Here is a 20,804-nt window from a genome sequence, read left to right as displayed (position 1 = left end):
TTTAATTATGAGGTCAACAGAACAGTATTTTCTCATGAAAACCTCAATAAATAATATTCACAAACAAACAAACAATACAGGACGTACACATGTATTGGCTGATCATTATAATAGACCATTTTCTTCGGGTACTTTTTCAGAACATAAACGTAACACTCACTAGAGAACTGTCACCCCCCTCCTACCGGTATACGGTAGACAATGCTACTGATAGAATAATGTGACTCAAAACCTATCGGAAATTTTATTAGCTAACTGCTTGGAACTTGTCATTCACGATTCATAAATGACGGCTGATGTTATAATTAAACGCAGCTGCAAGCAATTATAACGGAAATTTCTTCTAAAAGTTCCAAAGGAGCAAATTTGATTTTGCGGTGGTATGACACGTCGCGTTAGGCTAACCTATCGAACTAAGTCTAGGTCTAGGTCTAGGTAAAACTCGAGCCTTTAGACCCCGCTCGCGGGTAAAAGAAGGCCTTCAAAATGTCTGTCAAAAATTCGATAAAATTTCATGGCTTTCCTCGCAGGTTGCGGGAAGTCCTGGGCATAAAACTATATTGATAAAAACTCGAATTTGACTCAATGGCGGGGGGTTCCCCGTTAGTTGTTGACCTTGTATTATGATCATGAGTTGTATCTTGTAAATGCTTAAAACTATCAACAAAAGAACTGTGCTTGCTATCCGCTAAAATCTCTAGCATCAATGTCATGCGAGCACTCTTACGCCTTGCCTCCAACAGCTCTAGATCCAAAAACTGCCTTGCTTCCGTAACACTCTGTTTTCCCCTCAAATCTGAAATAAAACGCACAGCCCTTCGCTGCACATTCTCCAACGATGTTATCTGCCTAACTAAATGAGGGTCCCATACCTCACCTGCATATTCCATTATAGGTCTACACAAGGTGAGGTATGCAACCCTCTTCACCTTTCTGGGGGCCTTAAAAAGCACATGCCTCATCATACCCAACCTCCGAGAAGCCTTTGCCGTCACCGAATCAATCTGCAAGTCCCAACTAAAATCACTAGTAATTTCAACTCCAAGATATTTAAAAGCTGATACATTCTCTAACGCTATTCCTCCCAAAAAGTAATCCATAGAACTATCAAGACCGTTCTTACCAAACCTGACTATTTGACACTTATCAGTGTTAAACACCATACCCCAATGCTCAGCCCACCTTTCCAACAAAAACAAATCTTCCTGGAATTTCTGGGAACTATCTAAGCTGTTAACCGGGCAATAAAGAAGGGCATCGTCCGCAAAAAGTCTTATTGTCGATGTCTCTATAATGCTACAAATGTCATTAATGTAAACTAGAAAAAGAGAGGGCCCCAGCACGGAACCCTGAGGAACACCAGAAGTTACTGCAAGAGAACCAGACGTTGCTCCCTCCACAACCACTCTCTGCATTCGGTCTGCCAAAAAATGTGCTATCCATCTAACTACTGCTGAGTCAATACCAATAAATAACAGCTTTTCAATTAAGAGACCGTGAGGTACTCGATCGAAAGCTTTCGAAAAATCCAGCACTGCAGCGTGTACCGAGTCATTTCCATCCACCATTTTCATAAGGTTACATCACCGCGAGCGCATTATGTTATATTATTGCGTTTCACGCTCTGGCTACGCGCTAGCCAAATATGTCTCAAGAAGAATCTACACGTGTTGTCTGTGAGACTGTACATGTATGTGTTTGATAAATTATGTAACCAATTTTCAATAATTATGAATGTTCAACAATGTATTTTACCTGCTGTTTTATACTATTTTGTTGGTATTTTTTGCTATCGGGTCAACGTAAGTTGGTCAGATCTCTTATTATCGTCATCATTATAATTGGATTTTCCACCACTTGGCCAGCGCGTAAGTGTGGGAGAACATAATATATTGGTAATTAAAAAGAGCTGTTTTTACTAAGAGCTTGTTTTGATATCTTCATTGTAGTTATATTGCGTTTGGCGATGTATACTTGAAGAATTGCAGTTTCACTCAAAGTTTATTAGTGTTAACTTGCGCCAAGAATGACAGCCGATGTCATGGACAAAATTACGTAGCACAATATCAGCAAGGAAGACAACATTTAGAGTAAAGCCAGCCTAGTTCCACTAAATAACTTACGTTTTGCATAAATATCTACGTCTGAAATTGTTGAAGTAGTGCAAACGTTTTACCTGTTTGCACGAGTAGGCTACTTGGTGCTTCCAAGTTTTTATAATATGAAAATGTATATGGTAGTTTCACAAGTATTGGCTATCGTTTCATGAGCATAGGTGGTACATGAGAAAAAAGAAATTAAAAACGGGCTCATATCGCTAGCAATACATGCATTGTGTATGGTGGTGGTAAGAAGCAACAGAGAAGTCTGTAGTTCAAACATCACAACATCTCATTTACTCTTCGATTACACTCAACAGAATTTAGACATCACATAACCTAGAAACAGGAAGGTTTAGCACTCAAAACATCCAATAGTACACAACTTGTAAAAATCGATGTCTGGCAGAAATGTAAGTCCATTGCAGATCTTCATACACCAAAATTTAATATATAGATGTAGCGGCTGCAGTGAAAAAATATGTTCACGATGAACATATTATTTTAACCATTTAACCTTGCTGTGATATGGGCGCAAATGTGTTTGGGCAACTGCAATCATTAAGGCATTGATGATTCATGTGTTTGTAACCAGCCCAGTGGAGAGGTTAAGATTTCTTAACATAATATTTTACAGTAGCTGCTATAAGTCGAATTTTGATATATTACAGGCTACAGTAGGCTTCAGTTTAGGCCCGCTATCACTTGTCAAAAATATGTGTACAGTTGGAAACGTCAATATAATGGTGCGGTGTTTTTGTAATATTCCTTTCTTCTCACTGCCTCCTGTTATAAAAATACTGGGTATTTTCATAGCAGTTTCCTTGTGCTTTTTCTTCTGCAATAAGATCTGAGCAAAGTGCCTTAATTTAATAGCTAAATTCTAGTTTTACTAGTTTAGAGGCAATAATAAGTTATAAAAAATTATTATATTGTTTTTGTGAACTAAACAGAAAAACATGATGATTAACCAAACTGAATTAATGCAAAAACTTGAATAGCTGATTGAGGCGTTAGTGTTAAAGGCATACTTGCAACAAAATTTACATTACAGTTATTTGGTATCAAAAGATTCACCACTTCTTACTATGCTGTGTTGTAGGTACAAAATATGTCGAGATGTGATTACAAGCTCTTAAAAGCCCAAAAACCAACAGTTTATCGCCGCCATCATGAACCCGCCGTAGCTACAAGTATTGGGTATTTTAAAACAGTTTTTTGTGCTTTCTCTTCTGCAATAATGTAGGAGACATAATAGGAGAGAATAATGCAAAGTTCCTTAATTCGATGGCCGAAATCCAATTTTAATAGTCACACATGTTGTACCTGTAAGCAGAAACAGACTAATTGTAACCAACAAACATTTAAGTTATAAAAAATAAATGAAAGATTAAAAATATTCTCAACTGTCAAGACCTTTCACTTTTTCATTCCACTCTCACCATCGATCATTGTACTCCTGGTATTTTTTGTGAAAGTGTGATCTAATCATATAGGCTATACTTTGGTCAGTTCTTAGTCTTCCTTAAAAAATGGCCAAAAGGAAAATCATGACGCTGAGACATTGCCTGACATGTGAGAACTTTTTTGGTTGTCTAAACTGTAGCCTTTGTGTAACGTATTAAACTCATATAATACTAAGTGAATGCCCTTTACATTACCCTTACATTACAGTTACAATTGCAATGCCTACACTATATTACCTAACACATTACTTTTACACTATACTAGGGTTGCGCGATAGCTCGATAGTCGATTTCTATAGTCGATGTCGATAGTTGTCTTTCTCGATATGAATTTGTTGCCTATTTTTAGCCTATCGAAAGATCCGAAACAAATATCTCGTTATCGAATAATAAAAAATAATATAACTCGATAGTTATCGCCCTCGAATAGCTCGAACACGTGATTAACTCGAACGGATCTGTTTGGTCCGTTCCCACGCAATGATAAATTGCTTTAGATAACTCGACCTCAACTTGGTTAACTCAAACAGTTTTTTGCCCAACGGCCACTAGGACGGTTGTTATCGCTATAGAATATCACTTTATTTCAAGCCATAGAGTCAAACCTCAACTTTTAGTAGTTCTTAGACGTCGTTATTACCATCATCTGCAAAATATTTTCGATAACGACTTTTCTAAAGGTTTGCAAAAGTCAAATTTTGCCAATCATCTGATTAGCGATGGCCCTCCAAAAGCTAAGAAAAGTGAGTTTAACCTTCGAATAAACTTAAAGGAAAATCGGCAAATTTGATCTTGGTTAAAACAGTGATATACAGTCCCCTGTATATCATTCCTGGGGGCTGTGTATCATTGGTTAAAACGCTCAAAAAAAGATGTCTTTTTTTCTGAGCATTTCAACAGCGATCAAGTTTGGTTTTTTTCATCTGCAAACGTCCTGGCAATCACAAGACGTCAAACAACAAACCAATCTCAAGTGATAGAAAAGTCTCGATACTTTCTGATGAAATTTTTTTTAAACTTCACACTGGAAGCTTTTTAATTTGCAACAAGCCATCTATGCGTTTGATTTATATATAGTTTGTACATTTATCGACTAATAAATACATACAAAGCTTTTGTTACTCCGTGCATTCATCTGGTGAGGCTGAGAGCCCAGCATGAGATGTAATGTCGTAATGCATATTATAACCAATGTAATGAATATCTTCACTATTATTGATTGTTGTACTCAGTTGAAGGCATAATCTAATGGGTAAGCTCGTGGCCTCTAGAACTGGAAGTGCCAAGATCCAATCCTCTGTGAAGTGTATTTTTGTCACTAAAATCTGATCTCTATCACTGAAAGTTTTGCTATCATAGTGTAGTGGATTAGATTGCTGGCCTGCCGACAGGGAGGTTCTGAGATCAAATCATCTGCGAGGCAGATTTTTTATTCCTAATTTTTAAACGCAATAACTGGACTGACCACAAACATTGAGATTCATATATATGGATATACACTTGCAGAACTATGATCAGGCATATTTCATCCAAGTCCTTCAGCTAGCTCTACCATCATAAGCCCATTAATATACTCCTGAATATGTTATGAATAAGTCAGTTATGTTAGTTTCCAACACATTCACAACACCCAAACACTAGTTTCCATTTCAGTCAGCGCTTTTGTTATTCCCTATTTATTGGAATGACGTCATTCCAATAAGCCAAAACTTTCCTCAAGCTATTTGCAGTGTACATGCAGTCGCAACCAGCCAAGCTATGTTCATTAATTGTATGCAAGCTTTAATATCAAAATGATTCTGTTGAAACCTCAAGTTGAGCTGGAGGTTTTGGGCGATGTCAAAACACTTGTCAAACAGTATTTCTATGTTCTTTAGTAGTTGTGGTTTTGCTGTCTCATTCTTCACTCATCATCAGTTTTAATCTTGACTGTGAGTTTCCATGCTCTTAAAGTCTGATGAGATAAAAGGAGAAACATATTAGTTTATTTTCTAGTCTCAGATTTTGATTGCTTTCTATTATTCAGTTGTCTTATCTTTATCATCTATTTAGTCAGTTTACCCTATTCTATTTTTAGACTATCAACACAATAGTCCATGACTGTGGTGTTAAGTCACATGACATAAGCAACATGTCATCTTATTTGCGTTTGTACTCCTCTTTTCAAATTTAAAATTTTGAACTTTTCATTCATTTGAAGCATCTACATACAGCTGCACCCGATGTTTACATTCTCAGTGCTGCTGCTTGATGCAGCCAGCCATATTTTAAAATTGGAGCAAACCATGAACTGATGACTATGTTTACTCTGACTGCCACTGTAACAGTGTATTTTTTATAAATTTCTCATAGTTCAAGGCTATTCTGTCCCTTTAGTTGCTTACAGTCTCCAATATGACAGCTGGCATCAAAAAGGTCTTGATGTTATACGGTTTTTACATTCAGGAGTTATGTGCTCCTCAATGTTCAAATAATCTGATTGTTCAGCCTCATTAACTAGCAGATGAAATAGAACAATTATGGTGCAACAATATATATCATAAATTAGGGATACGTGATTATCTATCACATAGACCTGCACATGTCTGTAAATTGGGAGTTACACTCTCCATATGCATATTGCTCTAATGATTAGAAAATGATCAATTAGGGACACTAATAAGAGCATCTGTCACGTTCATCAACCATGAATTTTCTACCACAAGCATTTCATTATCAGAGCATTTATGCTTTACGTATTTAGAGAGATTTCATGTCATTACTAATATTTATTTTTAAAGATATATTCCCTTATTCACCACCCACAAGACTCGCTTATCTCAGCTCATCATGTACCCTGATCATCACAACTACATGTAGCTACCGTGTCTTTTGTGTAGGCTTCCTGTTACATTGCGCTGTTCCCTTCCCAGTTACTCGCTTATTCTGGCAGTTATAGTGTCGTGCCAGGTAGGTTAGTGGTTGGTTCCAGTTTCAGCATCCCATTACTTCTGTTAGAGAAGACTTAGTACATGTCATGTCCAATAGAAAACAAGAGTGAGAAAAGTTTTGACTCTTTTAGAACTTTTTCACTTCAAAGAATCTCCCTGGTTTTAATTTTAAATTTTCATCTTGTGTATTAAAATATATTACCGTAGAACCTGTAACTGAACGACATGGCACTCTATTTTTCAACCCTTCTTTACAGTGGGGATCAATTGGAGACGGCATTCAAATAGAGGTGGACATTGTATTTTTTGTATGATTCATCAGAATCCTCGAAAGATAAATTTAGCCCTATTACGGTCGAAGCGAAACATAAATATTATCACTATTAAACATATTCGTATCGTTTACATTAATAACGATTTTTTTATTGTTAGCGATTAATTTTCAATACAGTTTTTTGGGCCCTTTTCTACTGATCACTGATATTATGGGTTCATAAAGGTCAAAGTGACAGTCAAATAGAGGTAGTATTCAAATGTAGGTAGCAATCAGAGGTTTTACGGTATATCAGATTTGAATTGTTATAGGGAGAGTGTTATTTTAGGATATCAAAGTACTTTTATGTATTGCTAGTCAAAGCATCTAGAGATGTTAACAAAATGATCCCTCGCTCTTTTTTGTCTCCCGTTTAATATCTTCTGGTTCATCATTAGAAATAGAGCCATACCTCAACATACGAGCCTAATTAGTTCTGGAACATAGTTCCCATTTCAATTCTCATATCTCAAAACAATTTTTCTTATGTATTTAATAAATAGGAATTAATTGGTTCCTTTCAGTAGAATAAAGAAGCTAAAGTGGATATTACAATGGAAATGTGTTTTTCATTAGTCTAATTCTCTACCTGCAGTCACAAAGTAACAAGTACATATCTAATGAGTATGGTCTACAATAAAACAACATCTTTATATGCAGTACTGTATAGAGTTGTCACCTTTGAGACAGACAGTAGAGGCTAGCAGTGGTTCAGGAAATACTTGATTACAACTCAATCTGAACACTACACTTTTGTCTACTCAACAGTAAATATACTTTATATTTAACTTAAATTAATTTAGCTGATTACGCATACAATTATAAATATGTTTTTATTTTACATTAAGCTTATTATACATTATACATTACGCATACAATTAAAAATAACTTTTAATTTAAAAGTAAACCTTTTCGAATTTTGTCTTAGTTTTCCTTTTTTATCTTTTTCGATTAAGATAATTTCGCTTCACTTTTATACTTTTTATCACTTTCACTCACAGCTAGCTTTTTTTATCATTTTTATCCGAGGAGAAAGAATGAGCAATGCTGTTCTCGTAAGCATTGAAACTGTCTCGTATGCTAGTATCTCTAATTTGTCTCATATCTCAAGGCATGTATTGGCTCAGAATTCATCTCGTATCTCAAATTTCTTACCAGTTGGAACGCTCTTTTGTCGAGGCATACAGCGTTTCTTTGGTTCATTTTACAAAGGAAAAGAGGGGATGTTCACATGAAATCAATATTGCTATTTAAGAATATTTTTGTACTATAATATATTACTAAATAGATTACAAAAATACTGTCATCACTGGCAGGTTTCATTGCTGATTTTTTAACCTAGTTTGACAATGAGTGTTAGATAACCTAATTTCTGTGGTGATTGTCACAAAATGAAGAGGTGAGAGTCAGCATATAGTAGCCAAGTGAAATTTTGTTTACAAGCTATATTATGTGACAGACAATCTGGTGAATACCAGCTGGTCACATTGCTTGAATGCTCTCTTCATTTCCATTCATTGATTTAAAATAGCTCAATTTGGGTGGTCTCTTCTTGTGTGGCAATAGCTAAATACTGTCAGTTTGAGTTCAACAATAGAGGATAGTAGGTGGGCCTTGAGTGTGATACAGAGGACTGGAGTTCAACTCTATGGTGAGACTCTCAGTAAGACATAATAGTAACAAGTAATAATAGTAATTATAATATTAACAATAGTAAAGTTTATAGTACTTTATAGCTATCAACTACAACTAGTAATTTATTAATAATACTTTGTTTATAGCTCTGTTTATTTTAATTTCTATACATATAGAGAAGTGGTATCACATGTTTTAATTCCGTCCCGCATCACACCTGTATTATTTATTAACGATTTTGTGTGTTTATATGGAATTCTTATGTAAGGCACATCATGACGAGCAACAATCATGCTAATTCTTCCAGGACAGTTCCATCTTATTTTACAATTTCAGGTCAACGGAATAAAAAGTTTGATATCATCAAGAATTTTATTACTCTTCGATAACTATCTGAGGATTATATACGCCCAGCCAAAGGTTGACAATGTACGCTCACTATACATGGGGATTATTCTGTACTTTGCTCGAATAAAACTATGTCATCTGCGGAGGAACTTTGGCTGAATGACAGAGAAAGTTGACTTGGACGGTATGTCATATGATATTTGGTTTATAATTTAGAATTGATTACTACTAAAATTACTGTGAAACCTCTATTTGAATGACATTGCATTCTATTTTTAACCTTTCCCCTATTTATAATAGCTGTCAAATAGATAGTGGTGTGCTATTTTACAAATAGCTCCTCTGAATTTTTAAAGCTAAGTTTGACCCTTTGTCAGGCGAAGTCAATGTCTTAACCCTTAATGTCATTAACTCTTTTGAAAGCAATAAATCTGCTAACTTGTTGAGGATCTCTAAATAACAAACTTGGGAAGCCGAGTAATATCTCTACTAGTTGATATCTATTGCTTGCAATTAACCCGCGATGGTGCGTATAGCAGGTGATTCTGTTGCCCTGCCTTGAAATTTGTTAGTGCTTCGAATTTTTTATTTCGTTATAAGTTTGGAGGTATAATATCATGCTATACTATATTTAACATAGTTGCATACAAACTCATTGCATTCATCGATATGTTTGCTGCAGTTTGCAGTCAAAACTGGCAGGATAACCGCAATGATGCTATTAAATAATATATGCTATAAATCTGGAACTTTACAAGCTTTATAGTAATAAGTTATCAGATGTTACAAATGTATACATTCACGAACAAGCGACAAACAAACCATACTTATTACCTGCAGAAACAAAAATTAAGATTTTTGAAACTGAATATTTGCTCGTTAGCTTCGCCAATTGTGTTCCGATTGTTGCATTCGATAGAACAAACATCTTCTGGCTATTCAATACCTTCTATAATGTTTTCTGATCTCAACTCTTCTTCTGCGCCGCTGAACTAAGTGATATTAACGTTCAAACAACTTTTTGAGCAGAGCGAGACAACTACGCGTTGCATTTCGTGTAAATGATAAACCTATAGTGGCATCGCTAAGCACAACTTTTAGACTAAAATTAGTCACTCACATACCATCATAAATGTAAACCGTTTTTTACATACATCAAAGTATCAATACCGTGTCAAACCAACGATCTACTTTTAGCAGGGCAGTATCCACCTGTTTGAAAATGGGACTGCAGGAAAAGTCTAAGAGAGGTACCGAACGCCCTCTCAGTTGGGGGAGGGGGATCTGGGATCCTCCTCCGGAAAAATCTTTAGTATGTACATGTATAACTAGTCAAAATGGTGCAAATCTAGCACACTTGGCTCCTGATGGGCACATGTTCTAACAGCAAATTTTTATAAATATAAAACTGTTTATTGAGATTGTCTCTAACAACGCTGATTAAAAATACAATGTGAATGAGAGCTGCTAAAGGGGTTGGTCACAGCTAGCATGAGGTAGAATTATCACCAGGTACAATGTTGTATGGTGTAGGAGACGAGTAGTCGCCTATGAAATAATTTATTTAAATAATACCGTATTTTAGAGTTGATTGGTAAAATTAATAGAGCACCATGTTAAAAATAATGCACTTATACTATAGCCTATAATACTGAGCAAGTAGTAGTAGATTTAAGTTTGAGCTATCAAATAATGATTGATCAAATAATATTTTATTTTATCGTTTGGAAAGTCAAGCCCATGTTGACTGGTATTTTCAGCTTTTATTCTTTTCCAAGGAGGCGCGATTTCCTTAGCACAAAGGAACGCCTTTCGGGTACTCGTTTCATATCTTAATTTATCGACTAATATATTGTTGATGATATTTAAAACTTACTAGCATTCATATCCTTTGTTTAACGTTACGAGACGGCAGCTTAATAAACGTCTACCGAAAGCGAAATAAATGCCGTTTCCCTACGCAACTGATAAACGACATTTTGGTCATTTCGCCAGCCAAAGTGTTAAAATCAAGCAAAAATGACATGAATTCCGGGATTTTTATCTTCACAAAATGGTACTACCATGGCAGTAGCTGCAGTATAGGAGGATACGGCCCTGACGATTAGTCTAATACAGATATTATTCATTTTTACTGTGTTGCTTTTAAAGCTAAGTATAATTATTTGTTATTAATGGAACCGAGTCATTATTACTACAATTTGGAGAACAATTTTTTACGGGTCACTCGCTATTATGGGTTTGTAAAGTTAAAAAAATGTCAAATTGATGTTCAAATGGAGGTAATGTTCATTTATAGGTTTTACATTAAGTTAAAAAAATTGAAAAGAATTTATCTACTGCTTTTTGATTGCAGCTGCTAATACCAAACTTTGTCTTTAGAAAAGTTGTAGAAATACTTAAATAGTGTTCACTCACTGCTAGCTTGCCTTGTCACATGATAAACTGACCAAAGATAAAATATCTAATTTTATTGATTTAAGCAGGCGTACCTTATCACAATTATGGCCACATTTTGCAATGAGCAGACAAATCCTTATTTCAAACAAAACTTCATGTGTCTTTGAAAAGCGTAACAAGCTTTCAAGCATCCTTGACTTCAATGTTGTTAATTATCTGCCCTTAAACTACATGTAAGTGTTTGGTATTTGAGAATTTATCTGAGAAACAGTAGCCTTGATTAGTAGACCTTGACTAGTACCTGCCACTAGCTCTCTTACTGTGTGTGACATTGGTTAGCAAGTGTCTATAAGTTATGCACTGTTGTTGCTAGCTGAGTGTGAGTGGCTGATATGCTGGGATATTTAACATACATGTACTTACTTGAGTCTTTAAATATTTTCATTAAATATTTACTGATTGTGATTTATTATTACTAAAATGTAATATAAAACATTGTACTCAGTACCTACATGTTAATCAAAAAACGGATATTTATATTGAGTTCTATATAATTGTAGCAAAATGAATTGTATGAAGGTTTATTTTATAAAATTTCCTATTCATCACATTACTGCCAGCGGTCACAGTCTGCATATTTATATTGTCCGAGGCCATTCTGTTACTAGTAAAAGTAACATAATGTTTGTTATTTTATTATATGAAATTAAGCAGATAAACTTCACTTTAAATACTAAACAGAATGTGAAACTAACCAGTTACAAGGCTGTATAACCAGCCAATCATGAAGCTGCAGTAACAATTAGCTCCTGTTCTTTTATTCAATATCCGATAGATTCATCATGAATCACTGTTTGACTAACTCTTATTCAGCTCAGCCAATCAGGAGACAGATAACATTATTATAACCAGCTACAAGCTACAAAGAAGCCTGTAGTAGTCAGAGCGGGTGACAAACAGAATAGCAACAGGTAAGTATAACTTATATATTATATTAGCATCTGTTGATATTGTACTTACTGGGAATAATAGAGTAGATGAGGAGAGACACTGAGTCAGTGTGATTATAATATAACTCTGACCTCCTGAGACTATCACTCTCTACCCTGAGGAGACTCATAGAGTCTGTCATGTAGTGAGGTTAAGTTAAGGTCAGGAGGCTCTGGTCTCATTCCTCAGTCATAATCAGACCAGCAAACACTTCCTACTGCAAATATTTCATGTTTCTCAGCTCTACCAGAGTCTGACATCCCTGGACTCCTTTTTATACTCTGTAAATATCCAGGGTTCAGCTGCAGCCACTCTGTTATGGTTGGCAGCTTTCCAACTCTGCAGTTGAGTTACATTTTGTACTCTTTTCTTTATCATATTTTACTGTATGCAGCAGCTAATAGAGTGCAGTACATATGTTACAGTTAAACATGGAAGGACTGCTGAAGGATTATGTGAGAGAGAGAAAGATGAAGATTAGTGCTTTGAGGGCAGCCTTAGAGCCAGTCCAACCAGCTGAGCTACTGAGGTTACTGATTACTATCAAGCATGACTCGCACACAGCTGTTATGTTAGCTGCAGCAGAAGCCCACACAGAACTCTGTCGTCTGCTTCTCTCACCAATCAGAAGAACAGCAGACGAGTTGCTCTGGATGAAGAGGAAGTATGGACGTACAGCACTACACCTTGCTGTAGAGAGGGGAGACAACAGTGAGTGTGTAGAGTTGCTGATAGACACAGTGAGTGATGAGAGGAAGTACGAGTTTGTATCTGAGAAGGATGAATCTGGTAACACAGCTATAACACTGGCTGCAGGGTGTGGAAGTAGCAAGTGTATAGAGTTCCTCCTCTACAACTTCTCCTCACTACAGAGAGACTCCCTATTAAACATACAGAATAACATCCTCTACACACCACTACACTGTGCAGCATACAATGGACAGACAACTGCTCTGAAGGTCATGTTAGGATCCGTGTCTCTAGTGACTGCCTCTTCACTCCTCAACATAAAGAATAAACACAAAAGGACTCCATTGGAGGAAGCTGAGGTTAGGGGAAAGAAGGAATCATCAGAGCTGTTGATTAGATGGCAGCTGAAGTCAGTAGTAGAAGGTAGGATTGTTATACAGTCTGATACCAGCTACTCACTTGATCTGTTCTACTGCTAAACTCTTCAGTCTCAGCAACTTTCTACTGAAAATCTAAACTAAATGCTAGTAATTTATTCATTGTATACATTTACTGATGAACCCTGGGACATACCCTGGATAATTGCATCTCTATTTTCCTGTAAACTCACTGAGTCTTGCATAGACAGAGTGCTGCTTGTTTCCAGCCTCTAGCTGAACAGTTTATAGTCTGAGTATTTAAATAAATATTAATATTCAAAACTGGTGGGATTGAAGTGATGTTAGCAGCTCTTTAAATATCAACTCCTTGTGGCAGACTCAGTAGCTTGACTCTTGTGTTCCACACTATTCTGTATGTTAATATTTCTGTATTTTGAAATGTCTGAAATGTGAAGAATTTAACACAATAATAATGATACTATGATTATTGTATGTAGTGGTAGACTAGTGAGTCATTCCTTCAAACTGAGGTTAGAGGTTAAACATTACACTCCTTTTTATGAATAGCTAATCATCTATGCAGCAGTTTTTGATGGAAAGTAGAAAGTATTACAACCATATTTTACACCGCTGTAGATTATCCACAACATTTTAATTGTTCCTAACATAACATGACTCTATCCTTTGTCATGTTTAGTAGTAAACTGAATGACAGACTAAAGTACATATTGTAGCAGCTTCTTGCTTTAATATTCAGGCTTTAAATTTATAACAATAATAATATTTGATATAAAGTTTAAAATTAGATTAACTATTTCCTTTTTATAAACTCTAAGACAATGTGTGGTTCCATTTTCTATGGCAGATGCTAACAGGAACAGCTAGTATGGTGCTGAGTTCTGTTAGAGTTTCGTTATAGGTGAGGCTGTTTAGAGAATTCCTTACCAAACAACATCAAAGTTAATTTTACCAGATGCATGTAACCTTAATTCCAATAAAACTGGTAGATGTGAAATGAGCTTTTTTATCTTATAAGCTTTTATTCAAGCCACATTTATACACATCAGATACTGTCTCTTGTTTGGCTTGGTAGGCAACAACTAAACACTTTTACAGCTATTTTTCGGTATACCAAACTCTTGTTGATCAAATGATTGTTTAGCGACCCGCCTGCAGGAAGGCACAAATGCATGTATGCAGTAAGTTTCACATCTCAAGAAGCTGGAGCAAATAGGTAGTCTTTGGTTTGCTCCACCACTACTAATATTGCAACTCTCATCTCTTAAAGCAAGCGGGAAGCTTAGCAGCCTGCCTGCCAGCCTCTCTGCTTGCCAGTGTGCTTGCTTACCAGCCACACCTGCTGGCACCTGCTATTTCTGTGTCTACCTTGCTGTGTCCACCGCTTGATTGACCGTGCTTGCCTGCCAGTCAGTTTGCCTGCCAGCTTAGCTGAGTCAGTTGAGTTGACAATGATTGCTCGCTTTTGCCTCCTGGTAGACAATGGTTATATGTTCAGGTCACTAAATAGACGAATTGATTGTCCTCCTTGCAAGAAAGCCTGCTCACTTTCACTGAGTCAAAAAATGATCACACTCTATGCTGCCAAGGTCACAATGATAACACGTTTTACTTTCAAGTCGACCACAATTGCATGTTTTTTGTGCTGAGTGTTTTACTTGATTGCACTAATATGTAGTTTGTCTGCCAACCGCCCGCCCTTGTCAGCCAGCCTGCATAAATATCTGCCGGCCATATAGCGGGGCTGATCAAGACAATGTTTAAGCTTGCAGCTCGAGTCTGAATTTTGCTGAGCATATCTACCAGGCTGGCCTGCCTCTGCTGGTAGGCTACTGCCTCTGCGCCTGCCTTCCTCTACACCCCTCTGCTTCTACACCCCTCTGTCTCTACACCCTTCATGTGTCTCTATGGCTCTATGTACTATTCACAGGTTCTTTTTTATTATGTTGAAGCATTGGATGACGCTAGACAACAGATAAAAACACTGCAAGAAAAAAATGACCAGAAACTTACCGCTCTACAGAGAGAAAGCGACCAGAAACTTTCCACTCTGCAAAGAGAAAGCGACCAGAAACTTTCTGTTCTACAGATAGAAAGCGAGCAGCAGGCAAGAGGTAACTTCCTATGTGAATGTTTTACTAGTTCATTGTTAGTATAGTACTGAGGAAGAGAAATCAGTGGTGATAGACTAGTGAGTCATTCCTTCAAGCTGGTGTTTAGATATGAAACATTACAGTTCTTTACTATAAGACAATCCGTGCTTCCTCTTCTATGGCAGGTGTATTAGGAACAGCTAGTGTGATGTTCCATTTTGGAGGAATTTCTTATTTGCTAGTTCTTGGAGGAATTCTTAAAAAAAACATCAAAATTATTTTTGTGTTGCTTGGCTGGCAATAACTACAAAGTTTTATAACTTTTAAAATAATTAAATTTTTTCTAAGGAATCGCGGATGGCTTATGCGTGTAACACACTAAGTGCTGCTTCAATGCATCTAGTGGCCAGTCGCTATCCAGCCAGGGAAATAAACTTACTTTTGAATTAGAGTGAGTGTATTGAAACTTCCTCAAGCGACCAGCCTGCTGGAATGCATAGGTGTGCACGTTGAAGAAAGTTTTGCCTTGCAAGAAGCTTGATCAAACTTGCAGCGTTTAGCTAGCTGAGCAGTCAAGCTATTATTAGTAGTACGCTGGCCTCGTCTCCTACGAAAAGCACCTAACAGCCTGTTTGCCCCACCTGCTTGGAAGTCAACAATCAACCTGTTTGTCAGCTTGTGTGATTCCATGATGCACTTTTGCTTTCAAGTAGAGCATGATTGGACAATTTCACTGCTGAGTACACGACTCTATCGCATACGACATATCTACATACGTCCCTGCTTCTACACCCCTCAGTCTCTGTGCTACCATATACATTCCTGCCTTTATGCTCTGTCATTCAGTTCCTTCTGTAATTAACAAAGCATATGAAAGCCTTGTTAGCATGTAAATGTGCTAAGGTACATCTACTCACCAATGTATTCAGCACCTGCTGTCATTGTCAAATGTGAGCAGTGGAAGTGTTGAATATCTATCAGCAAGTTTTTTTTTCACTCTGTTGCAGCTCTGGATGACGCTAGACAACGAATAACAACACTGCAAATAGAAAGTGACCAGAAATTCTCAGTTCTACAGAGACATACTCAGCAGCAGGCAGAAGGTAACTTCCTATGCTAGTATTTCACCAGTTTATTGTTAGTACAGTATTAAAGGATAGAAGTCAGTTGCTTCTGTAATTAAAAATGCAGATCAGAGTCAGAGTAGACAGATATATTTACATCCAAGCACAAATATATGCAGTAACAGTGTGGCACATGTAACAGGAGGTTTTTCATGCTCACTTTTATAGCATTGGTTCAAGCTAGACAGCAAGTAACCATACTACAAGAAGACAGTGTAAAATACCTACTAGTATATATTATACTAGCTGTGGTATTGTTCTGATGGTTTGATTCTATGAGGCTGTGGTTGATCAATCATGGCTCACTCCGGGTAACTTTATGTAGATATGTTTATGTTTCTTGAGTTACATAGTGTGTGAGCATTTACTGCATAAGCTCAAGATGTTCAATCGAAATGACAGCAGTTTGACTTTTACATTGCCTTTAGCATGTTGATAGCGATTCGTCATTGATATCTCACAGCTCATCAGCAAAAGTAACCCTTGTTTATATATTACTTATAATGAGAAATATCTGTTTATTCAGATTTGTCTGCTACTCAGAGGAGGCTGGAACAATTTACTGCGTATCTACAGACTCCAGGTGATACACATTTGACAGGCAATCAATGTCACCACCCGGATAGTTAATAGTGGTGCAGCAGAGACTGACAATCTACCCAGACAGACACTAAAGATGCCGAGTGACCTACGTTTTAGCCCAACCAGCCAATGAGCAATGACAAGAGAACTGACCAGTCAGCCCTCAAACCAGAGGGCAGGCTTATAGTAAATAAGGACACGGCGCAGGCCCCACTAGAAGACACGCATTGTCAAAGTGATCACATGATATTGTTCTCTATATTGTAATACATCCTGCTTGTATTTTATTATTGTTGATTAAATATACTTATTCTTTCAACCTTATCTCTTCATCCATATCAAACTAAAGAAAACTTGAAATAAATAAAAGTTATTTCATTAAAAATCCTCCATATTAAAAATGATCGTTTCTCGTAAATTACATATTCCTGACTGCTGTCACGCTGTTTTTAGGTGGGTTAAAGCTGCTCCTTCCCGTCGCCATTATAAGGTGGAATTATTGACACAAATGGCACAGATTAAATGTATTATTCTCATGATCTCTTGGTAATACTCAGCATTCTGGTTGTTGCAATGCACTTATAAGACATTTATTGTTGTGGGTTGTATACGGGTAACCCGGGCACTGTTGGCCAAAATTCACTTATTCTACCAGCTGGTGCGATATTAATTACAACTTTCTGAAATTTGGACATGCAACTCAGATATATTTTATGTATTAAAACATATATTTTGAAAAACCTAATGCTGTTTTTGTCTCTGTAAAAAAACAGATTACAATAGTACCTGGCAAATGGCCAAAGCAGCCCCCCCCCCTTTTAATGTAGACTGGGTGGTACAGAAAGATATTAATTGCATAAACTATGTACATATGCTCTGTTTACCACTCCTGACAGCTGTACTCTCCGCATATACTAGGATGGTATTTGTATAACCAAAGACAATTATCAGCAAATAATACTAGATAATAAAAATCTCTATTGCCTTGGCTGATGGTTGATTTGCCAGCTAAGAGAAATTAACTGCCTAAGAAATCATTTTCCTCTGTTCATCAATATAAGTGTACAATATTATTGACACTTATAGTGTTTTCATTTACTAGATTTCTATTGATATAATCTACAAGTATACAGTAACAATGCAGCTGTTATAGCTGAATAGGCTGGCTAGGATAAGAGAAATCAAAACCAGACTGACAACAAGTGGTTGCTGGGTCGAGTTGCTATTTATAGTCAAGGGAGCCGGAGGCATAGTCTCTGACGTACTGATCAATGACAGATGCAGTCCTCAACTTCCTTGTATGAATAAATCAGTCACTCAGGTCAGCACTAAACTAAAACTGTTGCTATATGGGAATAAGAGGATGATAGCTAATAGGATCATAACACTACTCTCCCCAGAGTAGTGTTATGATTGTATTTCTATCTGACTTGTACTCATGGTGTAGCATAGTGTGTAATCTAAAATGTCAATATATGTTTATCATAAAAGCCCACTGCCACCTCAAACACAGCAATTCACGAACTCTATCATACAGCCACATAGAGTCAACAACTACACATAAACATTACCCACAATTCAATTTCATTTGTTAAATACTGACTATCATTAATATTGCTTGGCCTTTTAAGAAGGCAATTACCTAAAGTATTTGCTGTTTTAAACCAGAACTTTACCACTAGTATTTTATTCTATGAAATATTTTTAATCTCACTAGCTTATGGCTGATTGGTCAACTATGATGAAGCAGCTGTCCAATTAATCAATTTTCTATGTTCGTTAATTTAAGCGTATTTCACTATGATTTATGTTGATCTAGTTTACAAGTATACAGTTTACAAGTAGCATATCTAGTTTAGCTTTAATAGCTGGATGGGCTGGCTAGAATAACAGAAAACATAGATAAGAGAAATCAAAAACGGATGACTGACAACAAGTGGTTGCTGGGTGGAGTGGCTATTTATAGTCAAGGGAGACAGAGGCATAGTCTCTGACATACTGATTGATGACAGATGCAGCCATCAACTTCCTCGTATAAATAAATCAGTCACTCAGGTCAACACTAAACTAACACTGTTGCTACATGGGAAAAAGAGGATAGTAGCTACAGAAGGAAGGGCTAGCGTAAACATGCCTTCTTCATCTCCTTATAGAAGACTACAGTGATCATACATAGCACTCATGTTATACAGAATCAATTGTTCCAGCTTTGTAAAACAACCTCAGCAAAAGTAGTCTGCTTTTTTCTGATTATTAGAATTTGATAACAACTTATAACAACTCTCATATTTTATCAAAAGCAGTTTTTGACAGCAGATTACATTTCTAAGGGCTCTTAGTATAATATAAAAATAAACAAAGTTAAACTTTACTCACACGATAAGCACAGATTACCTGTCTTGACATACTGTTGTTTTGCGGAGTTGCCTCCCCTGGTAACAATACGCACTGCACCTGATGCATTATTTCTAAGGTAAATTCAGTTTCATTGCTGGCTCATTCATTATTTTTAGTTAATTAGATTATAAATAGATAAGTTATATGGATGCTGAAATTTTGTTACCATGGCTTCTGCTACATAAGTTCAACATTAGCCAGATCAGGCCGTCACATTATGACTTTTTGTAACTCCAGTTGCTGTTCATTCATAGACACAATAACCTGTAAAATCCAACTTAATCAAATACATATTAACTAGAAGATAGTAGAGTTTCCAGTTTATACAGCCATTAACTGGCTGATCACAAATACCATCAAACCTGCGTATAAACATGCAAACCAAATGTAATGAGAGAGCTCTGCATGTGGGTTACCTGCACCTACCTAAGTGTAATACAGTTGCTTCGTAATCCTACAGTTGCAGACTCCTATCTACGGTAGCTGTAAGAGGAAGGGGCCCTCACACTGGCCCCTATTAGACTAAAATGGATTCACATGAAATTAGACTATCTAAATTTGTGTCAGAGGATAACCTTAATTTCTTTCAATAGAACTAGTGGATGATCCATTTGTAATTGAGGTAGATAGCTACATAAACAGACCCAGATGCTCCAAGACAGTGTCCTGGTGACACTTGTAAAGTTAGTTAATTACAACATGACATGTCCTTGACCTTGGTACAAAGAAACTGTGTTAATATTTGATTAACTGAACGGTTCAAAGTGTAGCCAATTTAAGGTCTTAAGCTAAGGTAGCCCTTTATGTATTTGGGGTTTATAGTAACTTATTACATGTATATATTATATATAAGATGATCATATGGTAACACTTATTATTATAACCTTGAGAGAGTGAGCCTACTGACAAGTACAAACAAGTCTCTTAATTCAACGGAACGACGAGCAGAATAAATACAAGGACTAATAATTGAAAAGGAGCTGTGAGTCATAGAAACCAGTCACGTGAAAGGGAAAAGTAATAAACCATATAATCTAGTCATGTGACAGGAAAGAAGTGATAAACCATAGCAACTAGTCATGTGACAGGAAAGGAGTGATACACAATAACAGTTAGACATGGAATAAAAAGCAGCTGTGGTATTGCTCTGATGGTCTGATTCTATAAGGCTGTTGATCAAACATGGCTCACTCCTGGTAACTTTATGTGGATAGTTTGATGTTGCTTGAGTTATATAGTATGTGAGAATTTACTGCATAAGTTCATGGTGTTAAATCAAAATGGGGGCAGTTTGACTTTTAGAATGTTCTAGCAGATTGATAGAGGTTTTTCATTGATA

At 36.5% G+C, this 20,804-nt stretch overlaps 1 protein-coding gene across 1 annotated transcript in view; it reads left to right on the top strand.

Moving 5' to 3' along the window:
• Positions 1–17,383, top strand: part of LOC137404148 (centrobin-like) — a 577,594-nt gene extending 560,211 nt beyond the window's left edge. The window contains exons 8-9 of the mRNA XM_068090304.1: positions 16,370–16,465; positions 17,013–17,383. Of these exons, the coding sequence (XP_067946405.1) occupies positions 16,370–16,465; positions 17,013–17,116 (200 nt within the window). The 3' untranslated portion in view covers positions 17,117–17,383. The remainder of the gene's footprint in view (positions 1–16,369; positions 16,466–17,012) is intronic.
• Positions 17,384–20,804: the final 3,421 nt, after the last annotated feature.

Source organism: Watersipora subatra, chromosome 9 (assembly GCF_963576615.1).
Source record: "Watersipora subatra chromosome 9, tzWatSuba1.1, whole genome shotgun sequence".
Taxonomy (NCBI): domain Eukaryota; kingdom Metazoa; phylum Bryozoa; class Gymnolaemata; order Cheilostomatida; family Watersiporidae; genus Watersipora; species Watersipora subatra.
This window is presented reverse-complemented; position numbering and strand designations above follow the sequence as displayed.